Genomic DNA, 16,467 nt, shown 5'->3' with positions numbered 1-16,467 from the left:
GGTCTCGGCCTTGAGCAGAGGCCACTGTGGGGAGGAGACTCTTAGGAGAATATGTTGATAGGAAGTACGAGAACATTTGGGATTAACACTTGCCAGTTGACTTTGTTTTATGATTTGCTGTCAATTTTGATTCCCCTCCAAGTTCTCCTTGTTCTTGAAGAAAGTGGTATAGTGCTGTGAGGTCTCATGAAATTTAGACAGTTACTGTCTGGATTAATGTCACAAGGGGAATTTTTGTAACCCAAATCCACACTGTACATAAAAAGAACCACAACTCTGGTCATCTCATCCCAGCACAGGAGTGTCAGAAGTGTGGCCTCCGCAGGGCCCATCCCTTCCGTGCCAGTGGAAATATCGTTGAGTGGTCCTGGGTTCCTACTTGCAGTCCCCCTCAGAACTCCTCTGGAGGCAGCATGCTGAACAGCCGCTACCCTTCAGCTAGAATCTGCACAGAAGGGAAACCTCTGTACTATGCAGACTTTGAGTGTTGCCAAATTACGTGAGGTAGACAAAGATAATTTTTGACTTTTGTTGAAAATATGCTGAAACTGAAGTAATTATTTTCAATGGAAAATACTTGTCATTTAATGATACTTGTTCCATGAGATAATATAAAGTTTAGTTAATTAAGGTTGCTAAATAGAAAGAAAAAAATAACACTGTTGATAGTTAGCAAAGCGTATTATCAGACCTTTCATTTCAGAACAGGCTGTTATATTTGGTTCTTCTGGTGCCACAGAATAGGTTGGGAGGGTTTGGTGGTGGAGCGGGGACAGACATTGGAGTGTTAGCTCTGTGAGGCTGTCAGCTGGTCTTACTCACTGGTGAGCCCACAGAGCCAGCAGTATCATTGTAGACTCTAAGGTGTATAAATCAGACTGATGAACATTCCCTATAGGGTAAGTGTAGGGGTCCTGGGCTGGAGAGGAGGAGGAGTGAGTGAGGAGGGGAGGGAAAGAGGTCGAGATAAATGTGTATTTGAACTTAGGACGATGAGATTTAAGATGTGTAGACTGGGAAAATTAAGTTTTTTACTATCCAATGTAAATGTATGCTATTTACTCTTTTTGTTAAAACATTTTCATAAATGGTTCTCCTTTAAAATAACTTTATGTTTTAACCACCCAAGTTAACAGAAATACATAACTATACGTGCTGTCTGGTATTATGTCTCAGTGATGAGAAAATATTAATGTTTGTACGGCAAAATGTTATTCAGTCTGGTTATTCTTTAGTTGATCTTCTATTGGGAGAATTGCTAAATTAGTTATAGTGTTGTGTCTGTATATTATAGAAAAACTACTGTTATATGTTAAATAAGAATTTAAACCATTTCTGCCTTAATTGAAATGATCACTGTACCTTTAAACTGGAAATGTATTTAGGGAAGACACCAAGAGTCTTTTAAAGACTTTTCTTATAAGTGTTTTAAATGGTAGCTTTTAAATGCCTTTAAAGTAAAGAAAGCAAGAAAAAGTATTTTTGTTTTAATTCTTTATATATGTGTAATATGTTTTATATTTTATTACAATTAAACGTATTCTTTCCATCTTTTTCTTGATTATTCTCTTATGAAACTTTTTAAACTTAAATCTCTGAGCAGGAACTTTTAGAATATTTGGTCACACTAGAACCTTTTTGTGGCACAGATTTTCACAGACATAATGAAGCTGTAGTCAGAATAACTCAGATTTGTCGGTGATTTAAAAAAAACACCCCAAATCCTCTGAAAAGTAACTTTTTGTATTTTTATTACAGGTAAAGTGGAATATTCACATTGTACAGAAACTGAGGTAAGAGAAATGTTAAAATATTTCTTAGTAATAACCCAGCTTTACACTTCTGTTTATACTATCTTGAGTACTGAAATATCTCACTGTGGGTTTTGGTTTTCTGATAAGGATGTGTTGAGAACAGGTATATATTTATTATATTCAGGAAGAGTAAAATGTAAATAAAAATCAGTTAATCATGTCCATATATTTAAAATATCAAGGTATGTTATAAAGATAAGCTTTATCATAATTTAAAAATTTTCCTGTGTTGTTTGTGAAATGGAGTTAAGATTCAGACCCCTTAACAAGAAATAGGGTAAGTTTTTAAAATAATCTGACCTAGTGTGTCATATAAATCATTAAAATGTGTTGGACTCCTGTGGAGTTGCTTTGGAGTGGGAAGAAATAGGGACTTAGGAAGTCATTCAGTAACATTACTGATGAATTAAATGTTTTGTCTTTGTGTAAAAGTATGTTTATTATTTTTAAAATAATTTAAAATTCAGTTTGTGAAATTTAAGGGATTTCCATGTGGCTCCATATGTCCCTTGCAGAATTTCAGTGGTAATGCTGAAGTATGAGGGCAGCATCAATGATTTATGTATATGTGGAGGTATTTTCTATCTGGAGCTGTTACATCATTACATGTGGAGTTTTAGGTCTTATGTTAATACCTAATTAAGAATTTAAGATGTTATTTTTCTAATTTTATAATGCATCTACAGGTTAATGTAAGTTTTATTAAATTTTGATTATTTTAAGTAAGATGCAAGCTTCCCAAGGGATTATATTGTATAACAAGCAAAAATACTTAATTTTTTGCATTCAGAAGTTATTCAACTTGTTTTATATTTTCTATTAAACTTTAGAAGTAGACATAATTTCTTCCAGGTTAGCAGAAAAAATATGCAAGAACTTAGTATTTTTGTTTTCTGACAGCTTTTTTAAAAAAAATTATTTTTATTTTATTTTTGGCTGTGCTGAGTCTTCAGTGCTGTGTGCTAGGGCTTTCTCTAGGTCCGGTGAGCAGGGGCTACTCTCTGGTTGTAGTCACAGGCATTTCATTGTGGTGACTTCTATGATTGTGGAGCACAGGATCTCAGGCTTAGTAGCTGTGGTGCTTGGACTTAGTTGCCCTGCAGCATGTGGAATCTTCCTGGACAAGGAATCTAATTTATGTCCTCTGCATTGGCAGGTGGATTCTTAACCACTGGACCACCAGGGAAGCCTTATTGTGACAACTTTTGATGTATTGTTCAATGTGATATAAAGGAGTGGGATATGATTTGAGTCAAAAAATAAAAGTTCTGTCTGTGGTTTCTGATTTGCATCTTTCTAGCTATGTAATTTTGAGCAACTAATTCTTTTTCTCTCATAATTTTGGCTTTCTTTATTAAATGTTAAAGATAATTTCTATTAATCTCATGGGTTGTGAAATTTCAAAGAGATTATATGGGTAAAAATGTTGTATAAACTCTGAAGACACTTTTATTGATATCAAATTGATACAAATTAATCAACATTGATCTGCATTTAGGTAATGAAATGTGCTGACTTTACATACAAAGCATAGTCATAAGTCTCATTATATTTTGTTGCCATAAAATTAACATGGTTGTAACATTTTGTTTCACACTTGTTTGTGTAGGCATGTCACTCTGTCATTTCCTACATGATAGCTGTATCCTTTGATCCATAACTTATCATCAAAAGAATTGAAATCTAAACAGAACTCTTTTTCATAACTTTTTTTTTTTGGTCTAACTATTTGAAGAGGGAAAATCATGAGAAAATGAGAAGTTTGGTCTGATAGTTTACAAAGTGAGTTTGGAGTATCTTTTACAGTTACAGTGGTTTTTACCTCTAGGGAAGATATTGGGGTTTGGATGGCGATTTATCTTTATTACTTAAATTTTTTTGAAGTGACAAAGTCTCTTTGTATTACTTTGGTAATTAAAATAATAAAAAGGAGGGGCAGTAGGAGGAGTGGGAACTTTAAAAAAAACTTACTCTAGTGAAGAAATGGCAACCCACTCCAGTGTTGTTGCCTGGAGAATCCCAGGGACGGGAGAGCCTGGTGGGCTGCCATCTATGGGGTCGCACAGAGTCAGACACAACTGAAGTGACTTAGCAGCAGCAGCAGTGAAGAAGGAGGTAGTTTAAGTAGGAAGTTTTGTTTTTTAGGTTGAGAAAGATTGTACATTTGGTGCTGGTAATGGTAGTTTTCCCTGATGGCTCAGATGGTAAAGAGTCTGCGTTCAATGTGGGAGATCCAAGTTCGATCCCCTGGGTCAGGAAGATCCCCTGGAGAAAAGAATGGCAACCCACTGCAATATTCTTGCCTGGAAAATCCCATGGACTGAGGAGCTTGGCAGGCCCCAGTCCATGGGGTCGCAAAGAGTTGGACACGACTGAGCAACTAACACACACAGTAATAGTAAGGGCTTCCCTTGTGCCTCAGTGGTAAAGATCCCCTGAAGGAGGAAATGGCAGCCCATTCTAGTATTCTTGCTGGGATAATCCTATGGACAGAGGAGCCATGGTGGTCGCAAAGAGTCAGACATGACTGAGTGACTGAGCATGCATGCACGCATGCAGTGGTAGTAAAGGGGAAGAGAGAGTGAGAAAGAAGTTGGGGGAGAGAGAAGGGGAAAGAAAGAGGGGGTGGGAAGAGAGGTGGAGAGGGAGAGATCCAAGGGAGAGTGGATGCCTGCCAATACCAGAAGTGGTTGCAGCTAGAGGTGGCCAGGCTACAGCGGTAGTTCTCCAAGGACAGTGGGGTTCTCCAAGGCTCTGGGGGGTTCTGACACCCTTTTGTGGTCAGATTATCTTCAGAGTATTACTGAGACATTATTTGTCCTTTTACTCTTATTCTGTCATGAGTGTGCAATGGTGTTTTCAGAGGCTTCATGGCTGCACGACCTTGACTGTCCTATTGGAGTGGCTGCAGAAGAGCAGGTGTAGCTGGATTTTATTAAGCATAACCTTTTACCACCCCTTTCACTATTTTATTGACTTTCTTTTTTTTGCCACCCTGAGTGGCATGTGGGATCTTAGTTCCCCTGCTGCTGCTGCTGCAAAGTCGCTTCAGTTGTGTCCGACTCTGTGCAACCCCATAGACGGCTCCCCCGTCTCTGGGATTCTCCAGGCAAGAACACTGGAGTGGGTTGCCATTTCTTTCTACAATGCATGAAAGTGAAACGTGAAACTGAAGTCGCTCAGTCGTGCCCGACTCCTAGTGACCCCATGGACTGCAGCCTACCAGGCTCCTCTGTCCGTGGGATTTTCCAGGCAAGAGTACTGGAGTGGGGACCAAATCTGAGTCTCCTGCATTGAAAGCTCAGAGTCTTAACCACTGAACCACTCGGGAAGTCTATTTTTTTGGAAAATTTTTAGCGTTTCTTTCTATAAAAATGTTACATGTATTAACATATTTAATAGCATTATTTTTCTTTAATCATTTTATTAAAAAATTTTATTGGAGTGTAGTTTTACAATGTTGTATTAATTTCTGCTCTACAGCAATATTATTTTTGAACAATTTAATTTGAACAATTCAATAAAAAACTCTCAGTTTTAATTTCTGATACAGTAAATGTTTGATTATAGCTCATAGACACAAAAGCTCCTTGGACTCCCTGGTAATTTTTGAAAGTAAAAGGGCCCCAAAACTAACCAGTTAGAGTTGGGCTGGGTCTGGAGAGCAGAGGGACTTCTTCCTGAGAAATGGAGTTGAGGGTTGGGAGAGGTCAAACCAGAGCCCTAAGCTGGGTTGGTGGAAAGCGAGGAAAGCCTTGGCATGTGGATGAAGCCAAAATTTTTTACTTTAATAAGCAATTTAACTTTTTCTTACACTGTTGTTTCTATTTTTTTGAATATATAATTTATATACAGTAGAATTTAAACTTTTTAGTTAAAATTCTTTAAGTTTTGACAAATACCATCACTACAGTCAAGTCTTATCATCCCCTAGGGTCCCCCCACTCCTCTTTGTTGTCTTCCCCCCATCCCCAACCCCCCAATAACCACTAATCTGTATTCCGTCACTTTGGTTTTGGGGAGGACCTGTAATGTACACAGTGTGTTACCTACCTTGGCCTCCTCTCTGGGAGTGGTCGTTTATAAACTGTCACATGACTGACCTGTAGTTGGAATTTTCTTGTCAAGGGAAGTGGTTCCAATTCACAGTTTAGGAAAACTTTCACTCCTAGTTTACAAGTTTTTCCTTCTGCCATTACTTAAATACTCTTGCGGGTGATACTCTTATATTTGAAGAAAAGGCTAAGCACTTAAAAATACTAAAACATAAAAAAGATTGGAATTTCAAAGTATCTTAATTGAGACTTTTTCCTTGTTTTTAGCTTTCTAAATTTCATTCCATTCTGTCTTCTATTAACTACAGTTAATTATGTAGCACTCAGAGGCCCTTTCCCTTTAGCAGGCAAGAAGGTTGAATGAGTAACCAGAACAATCCTGTTCTGTTCTCCTTGATGGATTTGCTGTATTTTATGTGAAATTGGTTAAAGTGTTATATGAAGTTAGATAACTTTTGTTGATCCTTTAATCTTGATAGAGCTAGTTCGTAAAAATCATAGCATAGCAGAAAGTGTAAGCTTTACTGAGGGGAAGTATGGAAAAGATTTATATTCCTATCTTAGAAATAAAGTTCATATTTATGAAGTTCAAATAAAGTACCATATATAAGTACTTACTGTCTTTCATTCCCACATCTTTAAAAAACACTTTAGCCTCCTCTGTGCTGAGTACTGTTAGATACCTTAATTTAATCCTCACAACCAGGTTATGAAGTGCGTTCTATTACTAATGAAAGCTGAGGTAGGGCGAGGTTGAGGGACTTGCCCTGGGCTGTAGAGCCAACGTGTTGCACAACCACCTCTCTTAGCTCTTTTCTGTTTGTCTGAATCCAATCCTTGGTTGTCTGCATCTGCAGAACGCTGACAATTTTGTGCCCATAAAATGGTCCTTGTCCTTTATGTTTCTCACCTGTGACTCATTTGGTCTTGGCCTTATGCAGTGAGGGAATACAATCTTGTTGGATGGAAACCAGACAAAGAAGGAACAGACTCTGTCTATGAACCCCCAGCCCCACTGTTAAGTGAACACAGTCTGTACTGGAGCAATCTGTGAATTAGTCTGATTCTGAATTACTCAGAACGACTCAAGAATTTTGCTGCATATTTGAACCTCCTGGGAAATCGCACCTGGAATTAGTCTGCTTTGTGGGGAAACCCAGAGCTTTTGGAAATGAACCAAGGAACACATCAGAGGTAGTATTTGGACTTATTCCATTCTCGTTATATACAGATTTTGACAGAAACTGGACTATGTGAAAATTTTTCATGTTCCCTGCTGCTGCTGCTGCTGCTGCTAAGTCGCTTTAGTCGTGTCCGACTCTGTGCGACCCCGTAGACGGCAGCCTACCAGGCTCCCCCGTCCCTGGGATTCTCCAGGCAAGAACACTGGAGTGGGTTGCCATTTCCTTCTCCAGTGCATGAAAGTGAAAAGTGAAAGTGAAGGCGCTCAGTCGTGTCTGACTTTGTGCAACCCCATAGACGGCAGCCTACCAGGCTCCCCCGTCCATGGGATTTTCCAGGCAAGAACACTGGAGTGGGGTGCCATTGCCTTCATGTTCCCTGAACAGCCTAAAATAAACTGCCAAAGGTAGTATGTGGGTGCTGACTGCTTTAACAGAGTACAATACAAAATAAAACAAAAAAACCCATTTTTGTTTAAAAAAATTTTTTTTTGGCTGTGAGACTTGTGGGATCTTAGTTCTCTGACCAGGGATTGAACCCAGGTCCTCAAGTAGTGCAAGCGCAGAGTCCTAACCATTGGACTGCCAGGGAATTTCCCCATTTTGTCTTTAGCTGAATTAGCCCCTGTACTTTGATTTTACATCTGGCTCATGTAGACTCACAGTGATAATTTGATGAGTAGTCCTTTTTTAAATTGACATTTGATAGCCCTGAATTAATTTCAAAAGTAACTGAAAAATTAGCATGAAAGAAGTATGTAATATTTTTACAGAAATATTTGCGTAAACTGTAGCTGCATAGTGAGCCTGTTTTATATGGTTGTAAAATTAGTATTTGATACCAAACTAAGTAGATCTAAGAATATCTAGCGGAAATATAAAGGAATTACTATCAACCTACCCTTTTATTGGAAGGCTTTGTCTGATCTAAAATCTTGATATAAGTGTTTATAAATAGGATTGTGTGGCAAGAAGTTAAAATGATATGTGTTCTTTAAAAGGGTTGGGAGGGTAAATGTTATTTAATTGTAGGTGACAACAGCATTTTCTCCTTGGTCAGCAAGCTGAAAGGAACAAGAAGTACACACATTCTGCTTCCTCTTTTTGGATTAAAGACCTCAAACATGCCTGATTTTATATGGCTGTTTGATTGACATTAACTTATATGGCCTGGAAATTGGTTTGTGTGTCCTTAGGGTAAATTGTGCCTACCCATGAATTGTTACTTCTGAGTGTCAGTACTAACAGAGGTTGGTAGTGAGATATTGATGATGTGATAAATAGTTAAATCTCCAGTTAGATTTTGTGTATCTTCATATGCAAACTGGAGCCATTGTGGCAACTCCTCTGACTCTCTCCCCTGTCTCCTCTGTCCTTTCTCTCTCTTCTCCGTCTGTCTCAGATAATATTTGTTACCAAAATGGCCTTTCTCTGGTAGTCATAGATGTCTTAAATCCTGGCAACATTGTTTGACCATAGGACACAAAATTTATAACAAGTAGTGTTCCTTTGTACAGTTTTTACTGTGTTTGAAGACCAGTGACAGTTGTACTCTGTCTCGCAAAGGATTTCAGAGTAACCAAATTATCTGAGATTAAACATTTTATTCCTGAAGGAACAGAAAATTTACCTTTCAAGTAATTTAAGCACTTCTAAGTACTTGGATAATAGAGTAGAAAGTTTTCTTAATAATTTGCCTTATCCAGGGACCAGGTCAATCTGCTTTAATGAATAGCTTGAATTTTAAATGTTTTTAAGATGAAACAATTTTTTTTTTATTTTGATAGGATCAAAGTGGGAATGGGCTCGACTTTTATTTTCTTTTCAAAGTACCTTTATTCATTTGTAGAAATTGCTTATTGTATTTTATATCACAGATACAGAGAAGAATGTAAAAGTAACTTCATACTCTACTATCTAGTTATAATGACTGTTTAGAATATTCTTCTAGACATCTCTTCCTATATGTACATGGTAGAGGTGATTTACCATTGAACATCCTTTATGTGCTGCTCTTAGGAGTACGTGCATCTTTACATAAATGACAAACTTGGCTTTAAGGAGTCAGCCAGGCTGATGGAAAGGGTTTAGACATGAAGTGGAACTTTCCAGGCAAAAGGACATCATTGTGAAGTGTCAGAGAGCAAGCTGTTTTTGAAACTAACAGAACAGCAGGATGCCAGCATGGTGTGTGTGAGGGGAAGGTGTAGGAATTGGAGGGGAACAAGTGATGCCAGTTCTCTTTTTTAATGTTAGATCAATGATTTTTTTTTTTTAATTTGAGTCTGCTGGCTCTTAGTTGCCAAGTGTGGGGTCTTCATTGCAACATGTGGAATCTTTAGTTGCAGCATTTGGGCTCTTAGTTTTGGCATGTGGGATCTACTTCCCTGACCAGGGATCAAACCCTGGTCCTCTGCATTGGGAGCATGGAGTCTTAACCACTGGACCACCAGGGAAGTCTGGTGCAAGGGCTTATATGCTGTATTAAAGATTGTATGTAGGTCCAGTTTCTCCTCAAGGGAAGAAACATTTCTTTCTGAAATTTTCTTCTGTTTCACAGGGTCATTCTTCATTTGCTGTTTGCATGTAGTTTGGCAGGGAAATGTGAATACGTATATACATTTCATCAGTTAATACATCATTTTAATTGAACTATTTTTGTAATCATATCAGTAGAGTTGCACGAATAGGTTTGGGAACAGACCCAACTGATGTGTGGTAAAAGTTCAGCTCCCCTACCAAGTAACCTGAATGCACTGATGACTCATGTCTAGTAGTTGTCATGGAGATCAGTCAGTCTGGTTGCTAGAGGACTGGGAACTGTGAGATAGGTCAGTCAGCTAGATAAAGGCTGCTTAAGAGAGCTTCTGCTGTTTCGAGTGGTGTCTTTTAACATCTTCCCTCAATTTGGTAGAGGTTTTACTATATTTGGAAGATATTTAAAAGATACTTAAAAGAATTTGGTATCAGTAAATATGGGTATTAGTGTTGTGATAATTACCTAATGTCTTTTGATGATTAGTGTTTGTTAATTTTTTGTTAGAAGTTTACTAAAATGTAATTCACAAACTTTACAAGTCAACAGACCATTTTAAAGTGTGTGACTCATTGGTCTTTGGTATTTTCACAGAATTATGCAACCATCACCACAATCACTTTTAGAACATTTTTGTCAGCTCTGAAGGAAATCGGGTGCCATTAGGTATCTTACCCATCTTCCACCCTATCAGCCTCCAGCAATTCAGTTCAATTCAGTCATTCAGTCATGTCTGACTCTTTGCGACCCCATGGACTGTAGCACACCAGGCCTCCCTGTCCATCACCAGCTCCCAGAGTTTACTCAAACTCATGTCCATTGAACTGGTGATGCCATCCAACCATTTCACCCTCTGTCATCTCCTTCTCCTCCCGCTTCAGTCTTCCCCAGCGTAAGGGTCTTTTCAAATGAGTCAGTTCTTAGCATCAGGTGGGCAAAGTATTGGAGTTTCAGGTTCAACATCAGTCCTTCCAATGAATATTCAGGACTGATTTCCTTTAGGATGGACTGGTTGGATCTCCTTGCAGTCCAAGGGACTCTCAAGAGTCTTCTCCAACGCCACAGTTCAAAAGCATCAATTCATTAGTGCTCAGCTTTCTTTATAGTCCAGCTCTCACATCCATACATGACTACTAGAAAAACCAACCATAGCCTTGACTAGACGGACCTTTTATGGCAAAGTAATGTCTCTGCTTTTTAATATGGTGTCTAGGTTGGTCGTAACTTTTATTTCAAGAAGTAAGCATCTTTTAATTTCATGGCTGTGGTCACCATCTGCAGTGATTTTGGAGCCCAAGATAATAAAGTCTCTCACTGTTTCCACATCTATTTGCCATGAAGTAATGGGACCAGATGGTGATCTTAGTTTTCTGAATGTTGAGTCTTAAGCCAACTTTTTCACTCTCCTCTTTCACTTTCATCAAAAGGCTCTTTAGTTCTTCTTCACTTTCTGCCATAAGGGTGGTGTCATCTGCGTATCTGGGGTTATTGATATTTCTCCTGGCAATCTTGATTCCAGCTTGTGCTTTATCCAGCCCAGTGTTTCTCATAATGTACTCTGCATATAAGTTAAATAAGCAATATACAGCCCTGACATATTCCTTTTCCTATTTGGAACCAGTCTGTTGTTCCATGTCCAATTCTAACTGTTGCTTCCTGACCTGCTTACAGATTTCTCAGGAGGCAGGTCAGGTGGTCTGGTATTCCCATCTCTTTCAGAATTTTCCACAGTTTGTGGTGATCCACCCAGTCAAAGGCTTTGGCATAGTCAATAAAGCAGAAATAGATGTTTTTCTGGAACTCTCTTGCTTTTTCAATAATCCAGTGGCAATTTGATCTCTGGTTCCTCTGCCTTTTCTAAAACCAGCTTGAACATCTGGAAGTTCATGATTCACGTATTGTTGAAGCCTGGCTTGGAGAATTTTGTGTATAACTTTGCTAGTGTGTGAGATGAGTGCCATTGTGATAGGTTGAACATTCTTTGGCATTGCCTTTCTTAGGAATTGGAATGAAAACTGACTTTTCCCAGTCCTGTGGCCACTGCTGAGTTTTCCAAATTTGCTGGCATATTGAGTGCAGTACTTTCACAGCATCATCTTTTAGGACTTGAAAATAGCTCATCTGGAATTCCATCACTTCCACTAGCTTTGTTTGAAGTGATGCTTCCTAAGGCCCACTTGACTTCATATTCCAGGATGTCCAGCTCTAGGTGAGTGACATACCATCGTGATTATCTGGGTCATGAAGATATTTTTTGTATAGTTCTTCTGTATTCTTGCCACCTCTTAATATCTTCTGCTTCTGTTAAGTCCATACTGTTTCTGTCCTTTATTGTGTTCATCTTTGCATGAAATGTTCCCTTGGTATCTCTAATTTTTCTGAAGAGATCTCTAGTCTTTCCCATTCTATTGTTTTATTCTGTTTCTTTGGGTTGATCACTGAGGAAGAATTTCTTATTTCTCCTTGCTCTTCTTTGGAACTCTGCATTCAAATGGGTATATCTTTCCTTTTCTCATTTGCTTTTCGCTTCTCTTCTTTTCACAGCTATTTGTAAGGCCTCCTCAGACAGCCATTTTGCTTTTTTGCATTTCTTTTTCTTGGGGATGGTCTTGATCCCTGTCTCCTATATAGTGTCACGAACCTCTGTCCATAGTTCAACAGGCACTCTATCATATCTAATCTCTTGAATCTATTTCTCACTTCCACTGTATAATTGTAAGGGATTTGATTTAGGTCATACGTGAATGGTTTAGTGGTTTTCCCTCCTCCTTCAATTTAAGTCTGAATTTGGCAATTATTTTCTTCATCTGTAGATTTGCTTATTCTGGACATTCCATGTAAGTGAATCATATAATATGCAGTTTTGTGTTACTGATTGTGATTATCATTTAACATAATGTTTTCAGGCTTCATCCGTGTTATGGCGTGTATCAGTACTTCATTCAAATGAATGGATATACCGTATATTTTTAATCTAATCATTAGTTGGTAGATGTTTACATTATTTCCATGTTTGAATAATGCTCTTACAAACATTTCTGTACAAGATTTTGTGTGGACATAAGTTTTTATTTCTCTTGGGTATATATGCAAGAGCAGAGTTGTTGGGTCAACTGTTAACTCTGTTTTAACTTTTGAAAAACTGCCAAACCATTTATGAGAGTAGCTCCAGTATTTGACAGTCCCGCCAGTAGTCCTTGCTTAACACCTGTTGTCATCTTACTTTTTTATTCTGGCCATCTTGGTGGGTATGAAATGGCATGTGGTGATATGAATTTGCATTTCCCTGATGACTGATCAAGTTGAGCATGTTTTCATGTGCTTATTAGATGTTTGTATATCTTTGTAGAAATGTCCATTTGGATCCTTTGCCCATTTTTAATTGGGTTGTTTTTTTTACTATTGAGTTGTAACAGTTCTTTATGTATTCTAGCTACAAGTCCCTTGTCAGATATATGATTTGCAGATATTTTCCCCCATTCTGTGGGCTTTCTTTAAATTTTTTGATGGTATCTTTTCAAACACATAAGTGTATTTTTGTTTCAATGATGGATTTACTTTTTTTTTTCAAGTTCTCATTTTCTTTTCTTTTTCTTTTTTTTTTTTTAGCTCAGACACATAAGTTTTTAATTTTGATGAAGTCCTGTGCTGTGCTTAGTCAACTCAGTCATGTCCTACTGTTTGCGAACCTGTGGACTGTAGCTCTCCAGTCTCCTCTGTCCATGGGGATAGTCCAGGCAAGAATACTGGAGTCGATTGCCATGCCCTCCTCCAGGGGATCTTCCCAACCCAGGGATTGAACCCAGTCTACTGCATTGCAGGCGGATTCTTGACCATCTGAGCCACCTTCTGTTTTTTCTTTCTTGTTTTGGTGGCATATCAAAATCCATTGGCAGGGACTTCCCTGGTGGTCCAGCGGTGAAGACTCTGTACTTTTACTTTTGGAGGTGTGGGTTGGATCTTTGGTTGGGGAACTAAGAGCATGCCACATGGTGCTGCCAAAAAATAAATAAAAATTAATTTTTGGATATGGTATTAAGTAAGGATCCAATATCATTCTTTTGCATGTGGGTATCTAGTTGTTCCAGCACTGTATCTTTTTTTTTTTTTTTTTAAATAAAACTTTTATATGGGAGTATAGTCTGTTAGCAATGTTGTGATAGTTTCCGGTGGACAGTGAAGGGACTCAGGCACACATATAAACATGTATCCATTCTCCCCCAAACTCCCCTCCCATCCAGGCTGCCACATCACATTGAGCCGAGTTCCCTGTGCTATACAGTAGGTTCTGTTGGTTATCCATTTTAACTACAGCAGTGTGCACATGCCCATCCCAAACTCCTTAACTGCCCCTTGCCCACATCCTTCTCCCCAGTCCCCACAAGTAAGTTCATTCTCTTAAGTTTCAGTGCTATATCTCGAAGATACTTGAAGAGACTATTTTTCTTTATCCCTTGTCAAAAATCAGTTGATCTGATTCTATTATAAATGGAATCATTTTCTTAATTTCACTTTTGGATTGTTCACTGCAAGTATTTAGAAGTACAATTGATTTTTGTGTGATGATCATGTACCTTGCAATCTTGCTGAACTCATTTATTAGTTTTATAGTATCTCAGTAGATCCCTTAGAATTTCCTATGTACAGGATCATGCCATCTATGAAAAGAGATAGCTTTACCTTCTTTATTTCCAGTTTGGATGTCTTTGATTTCATTTTCTTGCTGTTTCTTTTTAAAAATTGTTTTTATGTGACTCACAGGCCAAGGGTAGAGTGAATCCCCAAATTCTTTAGATAATTTCCTCCAGGTCTGTTTTGTGAGAGAATATTTAGATATTTGAATACTGAATCAGGGACTTTGTAGATAATCTTTATATAATTTATATTTCAAGTAGAAATATACATTTTTTTGTGTGTTGGGACAAACTTTAGTTTGGTCGTCTTGTTCTGTTGCTCTGTCATGTCCGACTCTTTTCAACTCTATGGACTGCAGCATGCCAGGCTTCCCTGTCCTTCGCTATCTCCCAGAGCTTGCTTAAACTCATGTCCATTGAGTCGATAATGCCATCCAACCATCTTGTCCTCTGTCATCCCTTCTCCTCCTGCCTTCAGTTTTTCCCAGCATCAGGATCTTTTCTCATTAGTTCGGTCTAGTATAATTGAAATTTGAGCTGTTGTTTTGTTTCCCCTTAGGATCATTTTCTATTTAGAGTATCAAATTTATTGCAAGAGTATTTTCTAGAATATAAGATTGGTGCCTGACTTTGTTTGTTGGACTCCCATGGTTTTATTCATAAAGATTTTATATGACATAACTGCTTATTTTCTTGAGAAACAAAGTTCATGAGGCAGTTTTATTGATGTGAAGATTGTGGCCTTCACATCTGTGGATAACTAATAAGCACCTTGCCTTGTGGTTTGGATTATTATCTGAGGGAAGCTTTCATGAGTAAATAGAAATGGATCTTAGGAAAATGAAGAGTTGTGAAAGGGAGGAGGAATTAAAGGTAAACAAGTCAGAACTTTCCTTAATTCAGCCATCGCTGGTTGAGCTCTTGCTACGTATGGACTCTGCTGGGCATCAGGACACAGTTCTGTCCTTGAGAAATCTTGTTGCAAGAGAATTACCTTTATAAAATGAGTAAAAAGAATTGTTGCTTTATTAGGAATCTTAACAAAAGGCTGCACAGTGAAGACTTTATGTAGCTGAATAGGAGGACAGAGCCTGAACTTGTTCAATCAACCACTGTCTTTCCTAGTTTTACTTTTTCCTTCACGTAGGTTTTGAATTCAGACACTTGGTCAGTCCTGAGGCTCTCCCTTGCTTGCTACTTACGCAGCGTAGCAGATAAGCACAGTGTAGCAGTGGAAGGTATTTAAGAAGAGTCTCTGAAAGAATCTTATAGCGAATACAGTTTATAAGTTATAACAACATTTAATAAAATTATCAAAATTTCCTTTTTAAAATTCTTTAACTCCCTCATCCCTCTAGCTACTCTGGAACCTTCCACTTACCCCACCCCACCCCTCCTCCTTCCCTGAAGGCACACTTGTCCTTCACCTTCTCTTTCCTCTGTATTTGTTCTTTCATTTCAACTGATATCTAGATTCTCCATTCCAAAGGAGTGTCCAAACAAGAGTGCTGACATCTTGTTTCCTTTTCCCTTTCCTTCTTCCTTCACATTGGTCCTGGGTCTTTCTTTCTGTTGTCTCAATTCTGCTCCTCAAAAAAGTTAGAAACTGTTACCTAACAAGAGCTCCTGTGCCTTCGGTGCAGAAAGCCAAACTCTTGACAGTGGGTGTTTACAGCAAAGGATTTATTTGCTGGTGCCAAGCAAGGAGAGCAGGCAGCTCATACTCCAGAGACCCACACTCCCCAATGGCTTTCAGGGTTTTTAAAGATGACATGAGGGGAGAGGGTTGAAGGCTGCACAAGCAGCTGGCGGACCTTCTTCTGATGGGTTGTTGTGAGGTAATGGGGTGATGTTCCAACCAGTCTGGGTTTTGCATGCTACAGTCAGCATGTGGTCATCATCCTACACCTGGGTGGGGGTCTTAGTTTCTACAGAACATCTTACAGGTATGCATCAGGGTCTAACAACCTGTATTCCTTCAGGAGGAGCTTGGACAGTAAGGTGACTTGGTTATCCTAATCATGAACTGCTAGAGCCTGCTCTTTGGAATTTGGGGAAGGCCTGGGAGACTAAAGCCTTCTTTTTTCCTTCTATAAATAAGAATTGGGACACAGGGGCTTTTGTCCCGGGAAGGCCCCACAAGGTTTTGGTTGGATTCAGTCCTATTTTTTCTTTGATAGTTCTTAATCCTCAGGGGAACAGGGGGCAGGACAAGAAGGGGAATAAAATTTTGTAGAGAGAGAGAAG

General features: G+C 38.6%; 1 protein-coding gene across 5 annotated transcripts in view; it reads left to right on the top strand.

The window, feature by feature from the left end:
• The window catches only part of SPIRE1 (spire type actin nucleation factor 1), a 163,120-nt gene that overhangs the window by 14,047 nt on the left and 132,606 nt on the right, over positions 1–16,467 (top strand). For all 5 annotated transcript variants that reach the window (XR_015153982.1, XR_015153983.1, XM_086373253.1 and 2 more), the window contains exon 2: positions 1,759–1,793. Coding sequence is in view for 3 of the 5 variants with exons in the window: in XM_086373253.1 (XP_086229379.1) it covers positions 1,759–1,793 (35 nt within the window). In the remaining 2 variants the exon portion in view is untranslated. The remainder of the gene's footprint in view (positions 1–1,758; positions 1,794–16,467) is intronic.

The sequence above is a fragment of the Bos grunniens genome, chromosome 24 (assembly GCF_055505025.1).
Source record: "Bos grunniens cultivar Pamir isolate PY7600 chromosome 24, Bosgru_T2T1.0, whole genome shotgun sequence".
NCBI classification, from domain to species: Eukaryota; Metazoa; Chordata; class Mammalia; order Artiodactyla; family Bovidae; genus Bos; species Bos grunniens.
This window is presented reverse-complemented; position numbering and strand designations above follow the sequence as displayed.